The following is an 11,414-nucleotide window of genomic DNA, read 5'->3' as shown; positions in this document are numbered from 1 at the left end:
AAAAAAAAAAATCAGATCCCCAGGTGATTCCAGTATATAGCCAAAGTTGAGGAGCAGTGATCTAAGTAGAATTTTCCAAACTTGTCTCTAAAGGGCCAGATAATAAATATTTTTAACCTTGGAGAACATAAGATCTCTGGCCTCTTACTCAACTCTGCTGTCAAAGTGTGAAAGACATGTAACCAGTAAGCATGGTGTTTTTCAATAAAACCCATTTACAATGACAGGCAGTGGGCCTGAGTGTGCTGAGCTGGATCGAAAGGGTAAGTGATGGAGGTGTGGCTGTGCTATAGGCATCCTGCTCCAGACTTCCCAGGCAGAGCCCGGCCCACTGTACATGCTTAATTAAGAAAAGAATAAGCACCCCAGCATTGAAAACAGAATGTTAAAATGCCAACATTTGTGTTTAATTCTAGCTGCAAAAGACAAGGAAAAGAATAAAGAAAAGAAATTCAAAGAGTTTGTGAGAGTGAAGCCAAAGAAGAAAAAGAAAAAGAAAAAGAAAACCAAACCTGGTAATTTTTCCCTTGAAGGTTTCACTTAGGTTTCCTTATTATGAGTGGGGAGGGGTTGCTTTCTCCCACTATAGCCTCTGAGCCTACGTTGAGCAGAGGAAGGTAAAGTAGTCCTTTACCAGGGCATGTGGGCTCAATCTAGTAGGCCCTGGAAGGGGAAGCGCCCACTTACCCAGGTGTTACAAAGTCCTGCTGGCATTGAAAAGCCTTCCCACTTGCTGCATTGGCCAGTGTGCCCTGCTACAGGCTGGTACATATGAAAGCATCGAAGTGTAAGCAGATGTGCAAGTCAGTGATGGTATTTGTTCACACACATGACTCTTAAACACATCTTTGAGCCCTCTCAAGAAAGGATTCCCTTCGTTTTTTTTGTTTTTTTGTTTTTTATTTTTGAGACAGAGTTTCGCTCTCATTGCCCAGGCTGGAGTACGATGGCATGATCTCGGCTCACCACAGCCTCCACCTCCCAGGTTCAAGCGATCTCCTGCCTCAGCCTCCTGAGTAACTGGAATTACAGGCATGCCACATACCACGCCTGGCTAATTTTTTGTAATTTTAGTAGAGATGGTGTTTCTCCATGTTGGTCAGGTGGATCTCGAACTGCCTGCCTGAGGTGATCTGCCTGCCTTGGCCTCCCAAAGTGCTGGGATTACAGGTGTTAGCCACCAAGCCTGGCAGGATTCCCTTCTTAAAAACTGTGTCTAGCCCTCACAAAAATGTTTAGAAAAATCTATGTTCTGACCTTGGAACTTAAAGGATGCCATGTTTTATTCTCAGTGTATCTTCTAGCTGAGAAAAACAATCTTATCAGAAAAAGAGGAGACAGGTGATGGTGAAGAGGAACTGTTTGGTCCCCTACATCTGCTCTCCACAACTCTTTCTGATTGAATTGTCCCTGAGCCTATGTGCTGCTCGAACAGGAGGCTTGTTGGTTGGATGAGATTGATTGTGGAATGCACCGATGATATCTGGGGTTGTTTATTCCTTCCTGATCCTGTTCTTCCAGAATGCCCCTGCAGTGAAGAGATCAGTGACACCTCCCAGGAACCTTCTCCCCCTAAGGCATTTGCTGTTACCAGGTGTGGGTCCTCACACAAACCAGGTGTCCATATGAGCCCGCAGCTCCATGGCCCAGAATCTGGACACCAAAAAGGGAAAGTGAAAGCATTAGGTAAGGAGGCTCTGCTGGCCTGATCATTTGCTGATCATTTACTGGAAAATACAAGCATACCTGGGAGATATTATGGGTTTGGTTCTAGACTACAACAATAAAACAAATAAAGCTAGTCACACATATTTTTTATTTTCCCAGTGTGTATGAAAGTTATGTTTAGGCCGGGCACGGTGGCTCACGCCTATAATCCTAGCACTTTGGGAGGCCGAGGCGGGTGGATCACGAGGTCAAGAGATCGAGACCATCCTGGTCAACAAGGTGAAACCTCGTCTCTACTAAAAAAATACAAAAATTAGCTGGGCATGATGGTGCGTGCCTGTAGTCCCAGCTACTCGGGAGGCTGAGGCAGGAGAATTGCTTGAACCCAGGAGGCGGAGGTTGCGGTGAGCCGAGATCGTGCCATTGCACTCCAGTCTGGGCACCAACAGCAAACTTCGGCTCCAAAAAAAAAAAAAAAGAAAGTTATGTTTATACTATATTGTAGTCTGTTAAATGTTCAGTAGCACATGTGTAAAACAATGAATTTACCTTAATTGAAAAATATTGCTGATGAGAAATGTCAAGTTTTTTGGAGTAAATCCTCAAAAGCATACAGGCAACAGATACAGAAATGGACAAGCAGGAGTGCATCAAGCTGAAAAGCTTTTGCACAGCAAAGTAAATGATCAATAGAGTGAACCAAAAACCTACTGAATGAAAGAAAATATTTGTAAACTACTCATCAACAAGAGATTAATAACCAGAATATTCAGAACTCAATTTAATAGAAAAATTATTCAATTTAAAAATCGGAGCCAGGCGTGGTGGCTCATGTCTGTAATCCCAGCACTTTTGGAGGCTGAGGCAGGTGGGTCACTTGAGCCCAGGAGTTCTAGACTAGCCTGGCCAACATGGTAAAACTCTGTCTCTACAGAAATACAAAAAATTAGCTGGGTGTGGTCGTGTCCACCTGTAATCTCAGCTACTTGGGAGGTTAAGGCAAGAGAATCGCTTGAATGTGGGAGGCAGAGGTTACAGTGAGCCGGGATCACACCACTGCACTCAAGCCTGGGCGACAGAGCCAAACTCTTTCTCAAAAAAAAAAAAGTAAAAAAAAAAATAAAAATCAATAAAATATGTTTCTTTTTTTTGAGACGTAGTCACTCTGTCGCCCAGGCTGGAGTGCAGTAGCATGATCTTGGCTCACTGCAACTTCCGCCTTACAGGTTCAAGAAATTCTCCTGCCTCAGCCTCCTGAGTAGCTGAGATTATAGGCGCGTGCCATCACGCCTGGCTAATTTTTTGTATTTTTAGTAGAGACAAGGTTTCACCGTGTTGGTCAGGCTTGTCTCGAACTCCTGACCTCTTGATCTGTGCGCCTTGGCCTCCCAGAGTGCTGGGATTACAGGCACGAGCCATCACCGGGGGCCTGTTTTATTTCTTAAAACTTTCTTTGAGATAAAATTATTTCGGTTCTTCCATATGTTCTGAAAAATGTGACATATTGTTCATTAGATCAATCTTGTTTTGATGCTAGTTCAAATTTTTGAACTAGCATTACATTTCATTGTGTTAACAATTTAAAAAATGAAAGCTGGGCATGATGTTCCACACCTGTAATCCCAACACTTTGGGAGGCTGAGGTGGGTAGATTGCTTAAGTCCAGAAGTTCAAGACCAGCCTGGGCAACATGGCAAACCTTGCCTCTACAAAATACAAAAAAAGTCAGCTGGGTGTTGTGGCATGCATATGTAATCCCATCTACTCAGGAGGCTGAGGTGGGAGAAACCCCTGAGCCCAGGAGGTCAAGGCTGCAGTGAGCCATGATCATGCCACTGTATACCGGCGTGGGTGACAGAATGAGACCCTGTCTCAAAAATAAGTAAAATAACAATTAAAAAATGCTTTATTGCTTAAAAATGCTGATAGATAGGAAGTGAGTATTTGCCATTGGAAAAATGGTGTCAATAGACTTTCAGTGTTGCTGCCACACATCTTCAATTTGTAAAAAAAAAAAAAAAAATACAATATCTGTGAAGTGCCATAAAAGTATTAATAGTTATGACTGACTTAGAACAGTGTCTGGTATAGAACAAGCGCTTAGTAAAAGTTAGCTGTGATGATAACTAATCAGCATCAAGTGATTCTGGCTCTGATTATTTCTGGAATCTTCTCCTTCCTCATTCTGCACTGTCTACAGAGTTTTTGTGAGTCTCACTCTGTCACCCAGGCTGGAGTGCAGTGGCATGATCTTGGCTCACTGCAACCTCTGCCTCCCAATTCAAGTGATTCTCCTGCCTCAGCCTCCCCAGTAGCTGAGATTACAGGCGCACACCACCACACCCAGCTAACTTTTTGTATTTTTAGGAGAGGTAGGGTTTTGCCATGTTCGCCAAGCTGGTCTCAAACTCCTGGGCTCAAGTGATCCGCCCACTTTGGCTTCCTAAAGTGCTGGGATTACAGGCGTGAGTCACTGCACCTGGCCTGTTTGTTTTTTGAGACAAAGTCTTACTCTGTCATCCAGGATGGAGTGCAGTGGTGTGATCATACCTCACTGCAGCCTCTAACTTGCTAGCTTAAGGGATCCTCCCGCCTCAGCCTCCTGAGTAGCTGGGACTATAGGCATATACCATCTCGTGCCCTGCTAATTTTTTTTTCTTTTAGTGGAGATAGGGTTTCACCGTGTTGCCCAGGCTTGACTTGAACTCCTGAGCTCAAGCAATCCTCCCCCTTTGGCCTCCCAAAATTCTGGTATTAGAGACATGAACCACCATGCCAAGCCTTTGTTTATAGAGTTTTAAAGGTAGCTTTGGACATAGGCAGACTGTAAGCCATGTCCTGGCTGGATGGGGTGAGGCTGAAGAACATGTTAGAACTGTCAGGAATGATAGTCTGTGTGGTTCGTGGGGAGCTGTATCTCCTCTGCCACACGGTTCTATGATCTTGAGTGGCCACTGCCCTTGGGCCTCATTCTCTTAGTGGAATGAGGAAATGGAGTTGAGTTCACTGCCAGGCAGGGTGCTTCATTTGGGCTGTTACTAAATGACAGACCCAAGGACAGATTGGCATCCTTGTTTCCTTGCCCTGTGAATATTCATGAGTGGGACCATAAGGTCATTTTTTTTTTTTTTTTTGTTGAGATGGAGTTTCGCTTTTCTTGCCCAGGCTGGAGTACAATGGTGCGATCTCAGCTTGCCGCAACCTCCGCCTCCTGGGTTCAAGCGATTCTTCTGCCTCAGCCTTCCGAGTAGCTGGGATTACAAGTGTGCGCCACTACACTTTTGTGTTTTTGGTAGAGACAGGGTTTCTCCATGTTGGTCAAGCTGGTCTCAAACTCCCGACCTCAAGTGATCCGCCTGCCTCGGCCTTCCAAAGTGCTGGAATTACAGGTGCCTGGCCTATAAGGTCGTTTTTCATTCTTGACAATTAGAGGTTTTTTAATTTTATAACTTAAAATAGTAACTATTGTTTTCCCTTTCCTCATAGAGGAGGATAATTTGAGTGAGTCCTCTTCTGAGAGCTTTCTCTGGAGCGATGATGAGTATGGCCAAGATGTGGATGTGACCACCAATCCAGAAGAGGAACTTGATGGGGATGAGCGCTATGACCTTGAGGTGGTCCGTTGCATCTGTGAGGTCCAGGAAGAAAATGACTTCATGATTCAGGTAGGCAGAACTTCCAGGAAACAGGTCTAGAGAAGCACAAATTGGTTCTCGGAGGGAATTTTGAGGCCAGCAACTATGGCAAGTCATACCAGAGCCCCAGATACACCGTATGAACAGCAGCAGACTGAACTTTGCTTTTTGGTTTGGCTTCCTCAGAGTTCCAGGCTGCCATACATAGTCCACTGATGGAATAAGAGAGGACTTTAGGGATCACTGAGTCTAAACCTCATGTGCTGCTTGAGGCAACTGGGACCCCGCAAATGGGAAGGGTTTTGCCTGTGGTCATAAAGTGAGAAGTTGAGCAGCAGGGACTGAAATCTTTGGAGAGGCAGTTTAATTTTCCCATGGACTCTTATCTTCTCTTTGACATAATTTTTTTTTATGGTCCAAAGTCATGCAGGCTGGCTTTATAATGTCTGTGTTTCTTTTTCTTTCTTTCTTTTTTTAACCCTTCTTCTCATTACACAAGTTTCTTTTACTTTATTTTCCTGATATTTGAGTCTGTCATCTCCATCTCTGAGATGTGCCTATGGTGGGTAGGACCTCCTTACCTGCTTGAAGAAACCATCCTAGGCCAGCACCTGCCTGCCCTGGCCCTTGTCTATGAATTGCAGTCTGGGAGAGGTGGTGCTGTCTGGCTGGCTCCTAAGGGTGTCACAGTCTTGACAGCTGCCCAGCTGGCTTGGGGACCTGAATTTTTAAAAGTCATGGTTATGTCAGGTGTGGTGGCTCACGCCTGTAATTCTAGTACTTTGGGAGGCCAAGGTGGGTGGATCACCTGAGGTCAGAAGTTTGAGACCAGCCTGGCCAACATGGTGAAACCCTGTCTCTACTAAAAATACAAAAATTAGCTGGGTGTGGTGGTGCGTGCCTGTAGTCTCAGCTACTTAGGAGTCTGAGGCATGAGAATTACTTGAACCCAGGAGGCAGAGGCTGCAGAGATCCGAGATCACACCACTTCACTCCAGCCTGGGCGACAGAGCAAGACTGTCTCCAAAAAAAAAAAAAAAAAAAAAAAAGTCATGGTTATATTAGTTAGGATTTTTTTTAGGGCAAGTACAAATATTGTTGGGAAAATAGACGGGGTCCTAGGACTCAGAGGCAGGGTTCCCTTTAGGTTTGGAACCTAGAATTCCATCTTGAGGGGCTTGGTCTGCCTTGTTTCCTGCTTCTCTGGAGTCCTTTTGGTTCTTTTTGCTTTTGCTCCTTGCTTATTTTCTTGGAAAATACAAAATGGTCACCTTTGGCCTCTCCTCAATTTGATGTTTTTGTGTTCAAGAAACTAGCTTGATCAAGGTCAGAATCTTAGTCTCAGTTCTAAATTTCTGAATAAGGAATTCCAGCCAAATTTAGATCAAATATTAGCCTTTGGAACCAGCTACCTGTGGCCAGAGGGGAAAGAAGTTTGTTATGGGTCAGATGCTCACCCCTTCATCTAGTTATCTAGTCTGGTGGTAGTAGAGCTTACAGAGTAGGGACAGGGACAAAAAGACTGCCTGGGGCCCACCTGTGTTATTTTGTGAGTCAGGGCTCAGGGGTTATTCCCAGTAAAGGGGGTGGCTGCCCACTTTCCAATAAGAATCTGTATAGCCTGTCGAGAGATTTTAAGGAACAGGCCCAGCCCCTTTGGCTTGCTTTCTGTGTTACAGTATTATTTCCTTGCCCTTTTAATATTTGTAGGTTGGCATGGCCTGGATTTTTGGTGGGTTTTTTTTTCTCCCGAGACAGAGTTTTGCTCTTGTTTCCCAGGCTGGAGTGCAATGGCACGATCTTGGCTCACTGCAACCTCTGTCTCCTGGGTTCAAGCGATTCTTCTGCCTCAGCCTGCTGAGTAGCTGAAATTACAGGCATGTGCCACCATACCCAGCTAATTTTGGTATTTTTAGTAGAGACAGGGTTTCTCCTTGTTGGTCAGGCTAGTCTCGAACTCCTGACCTCAAGTGATCCACCCGCCTTGGCCTCCCCAAAGTGCTGGCATTACTGAGCCATCATGCCTGGCAAAATATTTTTGTTATGGTAATTTTTCTTTTTTTTCTTGAGACGGATTCTTGCTCTGTCACCCAGGCTGGAATGCAGTGGTGTGATCTCCACCTCCCAGGTTCAAGTGATTCTCCTGCCTCAGCCTCCCAAGTAGCTGGGACTAGAGATGCCCGCCACCATACCTAGCTAATTTATATATTTTTAGTGGAGATGGGGTTTCACCATATTGGCCAGGCTGGTCTTGAACTCCTGACCTTGGGGTCTGCATGGCATGGATTTTTAAAATTCACTTTTGGATCTTTACTTAATATACAGTTGTGTTTTTGCCTCTCATCTTCGTATTTGTTATCTTTGTACTCAACAGTCTCCTTTTCTTTAATTTCTTGAAACATTGGGACTTTGCCTTAGTTCTTTAAACTTTCAGAAAGACTAGAGAGTGAGTAAATGTACTTGGTTTTTTGCCTTTTATTTTCTCCAGGGCTTTAAAAAAAAAAGCCAAAAAACACTTATTTTAAAATAATTATAGATTCATTGGAGGTTGCAAAGAAATGTGTAGGAAAGTCCCATGAATTTCTTGGCCAGTCTTCTTTCCATGCCAACAGCCCATAAACCCCTCAGTAGGATATCAAAACTACAAAGACCAGTTGACGTTGACACAATCAGTAGAGCTTATTCAGATTTTGCCAGTGATCTACACACACTCATTTGTGTGTTCATGTAACTCTGTCTGCTTTCATCACAAGTATAGCCTTGTGTAACCACTCCCACAATCAAGGTGAGACTCCCTCATTGTACCCCTTATAGACATACTTATCCCTAACCCTGGAAACACTAAACTGTTTTAACTCTAGAATTATGTAGTCTACGATTCTTGGTTAGTGGAATCACATGGAGTGTATCTTTTTGAGAGTTGCCCTTTTTACTCTGTATAATATCCTTGAGATTCATTCATGTTGTTGTGTGTTTCAGTGGTCATTTATTCTTTGTCCAGTAATATTCCATGCTATGGATATACCACAGCCATACTCTTTTTGTTAGTAGAACTAAAGCAACTCTGTGGAGCTAAAGCAGCTGTGTACAGCTGAGTAGTGATTTAAAGTTTCTGGAGTGTTTTCACAGTACCATCTCACCTCTAACAAGGTTATCTCAAGTCATTTATTTGGGAAAACAAAATTACGAAGATATGATTTTGTTCATGGTTGTAGAACCATTAAATAAGTCATCAGATTATGATTTGAACCCAGGGCACCCAGTCAAATGCTCTTTCCCTATAGGGCCTTAGCTATGGGGATTTATATTTACAGCTGAAAAGTGAAACAAAAAAAAAAAATTATTTTTGAAACATAATAGTACCATCTAGGCTGGCTGACTAACCCCTCCCCAGCACTACCAGTTCATACATGCGTGTACATACAAACACACATACACACACTTTAGGCTGAGAGAGAGTCTTATCTTTTTGAATAGGCCTCATAGTAACCTCTGGGATTCAAGGGTACCTGATATTTAAGACCTTTAGTATACCTTGGTTCAGTGGTTTTCAAACATTTTTGATTTTTGAATATTAGAGCCCCTTTTCCTAATGGACTGTTTCATAGAACCCCAAAATGTGTAACAGGTAACAGTAACAGTTTTGAAAGTTCGAAATGGATAATCTTTACTTGTGAGGCCAAATGTGAATGGTGGGCATATTCCCATGAATTCTGATATGCTGTCAGAGCTACGAGTGACAGACAGTTGGTGACTTGGAGCACTTCAATGGCTCATTTGTTTTTCTCTATTTGGTTACACAACAGTGAGACAAGCATGATACACATGGCCATTGTCAGGGTGACTTTTCCCGAACAGCATGCTGTGTAGTCACTTTGATTAATCAGAGATGGGAGGACAAGCTCTGTTCTGAGGGCAACATAATACTGAGCTGTCCTAGCAATACAAAATTGTGTGTGCTGGCAGGCGTCAGTGTCTTAGCATTTGGCCTGGAACATGTTTGAGTGCGCATCTTTTTTTTTTTTTTTTTTTTAAATTGTCCTATCTTAAAAACGCACACATTTTGCAGACTCTCTGAAGCCCTGTGGACTGCTATTAGATAATTGTTGGCTGGGCATGGTGGCTCACACCCATAATCCCAGCATTTTGGGAGGCTGATGCAGGAGGATTGCCTGAACCCAGGAGTTCAAGACCAGCCCTGGAAACATAGCAAGACCCCATCTCTACAAAAAATAAAAAAACTAACTGGTCATGGTGACGCATGCCTGTAGACTCAACTACTCAGGAGACTGAACTGGAACAATCACTTGAGCCTGGGAGGTCGAGGCTGCAGTGAACCCTGGTCATTCTGTTGTACTCCAGCCTGGGTGACAGAACGAGACCCTGTCTCAAAAAAAAAAAAAAAATCAGAAAAAAGAAAAGAAAAAAGAAAAGAAAATTGTTATATAATATGAAGACTATTATTTTTTAGTATTTTTTTTTAAGTTTTTTTTTTTTTTTTTTTGAGATGGAGTTTCGCTCTTGTTACCCAGGCTGGAGTGCAATGGCGCGATCTCGGCTCACCGCAACCTCCGCCTCCTGGGTTCAGGCAATTCTCCTGTCTCAGCCTCCTGAGTATCTGGGATTACAGGCACGCACCACCATGCCCAGCTAATTTTTTGTATTTTTAGTAGAGACGGGGTTTCACCATGTTGACCAGGATGGTCTCGATCTCTTGACCTCATGATCCACCCGCCTCAGCCTCCCAAAGTGCTGGGATTACAGGCTTGAGCCACCGCGCCCGGCTTAAGTTTGTTTTTAAAAGGATATTGAAGATCTTTAGTTTCTACTCTGTTATCCCTGAACATATGCTCAGTTCTAGGCCTTCTTAGCCTGATCAGATTTGCCCTTTATCTGCCTGTTAAAATCTTCAGTGGGTGAGTAATGAATGTCCCTCCTGGAAAGGCTATTCTGCCTAACAGTATGTAACCCATTTCTGATCCACTCTGGTACTTTCTCCATTGACTTTTCTATAAGTAGCAAGGATCTTGGGGTATTTGAGGGTAGAGGTTAATGTGCCATTATGTGCTACATGAAGAAACTAATCTCAGAGCATCTGGGGCCACATGAGCATGGCAGAGTCAGGAACCAACTTGATCTCCTGCTTCCCAGGCTCCACAAGACCTTGGGTCTTAAGCACACTTTAGAGCTCCTTGGCTTTTGTTCTAGAGGACTTTTCTGTGCTGTCCACCTGAACCAAGAGTGTCCACTTGGCTTTATGTTAAGGAGGGACAGTTTCTGACTGTCCTGTCATTGTGAGCAATGTACCTTTTCCACTCAATAACTTTAGGAAAAGGCATAATTAATTTAGAGGGAACTAGGTAGAACAAATACAATGTAAACTTTTAAAATGGATTGACTAATCTAGGTAGGAAGACATGAATAAATTTTTCTTAAATCTTTATCTTAAATTGATATTTTGAATAACCACAGAACACATTTAGAGTGTGTTTTCTAGAAGTGCATGTATTACTATAGAGAAATAACTTTTTGGATCATTTTCATTATATGAGTGGTATCAACATTTGTTCAAGTATATCACTATTTGATCTTACTTACCTGTGCTAATTTAAATCACTGAAAGGTTAAAATCCTACTTAACAATCATGGGTATTTGAAAAATCTGGGTACCACATAAAAATGAACATCAGGAAATACATTTGATATTTAAATTATTTTAATTGCTGTAGAGTAAGTTTTGTTAAGCTTTTTCTTAAATTGCTAGATAATAAATATTTAGGTTTTAAGGGCCATATGGTCTTGTTGCACCTGCTAGATTCTTCTTCAAGCAGCTGTAGGCAATATGTAAAACAAATTTTTACCTGTATGGTTGGGTGCGGTGGCTCACACCTATAATACCAGCACTTTGGGAGGCTGAGGTGGGCAACTCAGCTTAGGCCAGTAGTTCAAGACCATCCTGAGCAACATGGCAAACTCTGTCTCTACAAAAAATACAAAAATTGGTTAATTGTGATGGTGCACACTTGTAGTCCCAGCTTCTCGGGAGCCTGAGATGGGTGGATCACTTGAGCCTGGGCAGTCAAGCCTGCAGGGAGACGAGATCGTACTACT

The 11,414-nt window shown here is 43.0% G+C and overlaps 1 protein-coding gene across 10 annotated transcripts in view; it reads left to right on the top strand.

Annotated features, from left to right (window-relative positions):
- PHF20 (PHD finger protein 20) overlaps positions 1-11,414 on the top strand; it is a 167,523-nt gene that overhangs the window by 134,724 nt on the left and 21,385 nt on the right. For all 10 annotated transcript variants that reach the window (XM_032295092.1, XM_032295087.1, XM_032295091.1 and 7 more), the window contains 3 exons: positions 417-515; positions 1,522-1,686; positions 5,155-5,333. In XM_032295092.1, coding sequence (XP_032150983.1) covers positions 417-515; positions 1,522-1,686; positions 5,155-5,333 — 443 coding nt within the window. The remainder of the gene's footprint in view (positions 1-416; positions 516-1,521; positions 1,687-5,154; positions 5,334-11,414) is intronic.

The sequence above is a fragment of the Sapajus apella genome, unplaced genomic scaffold (assembly GCF_009761245.1).
Source record: "Sapajus apella isolate SASKATOON/1434 unplaced genomic scaffold, GSC_monkey_1.0 scaffold33, whole genome shotgun sequence".
NCBI classification, from domain to species: domain Eukaryota; kingdom Metazoa; phylum Chordata; class Mammalia; order Primates; family Cebidae; genus Sapajus; species Sapajus apella.
This window is presented reverse-complemented; position numbering and strand designations above follow the sequence as displayed.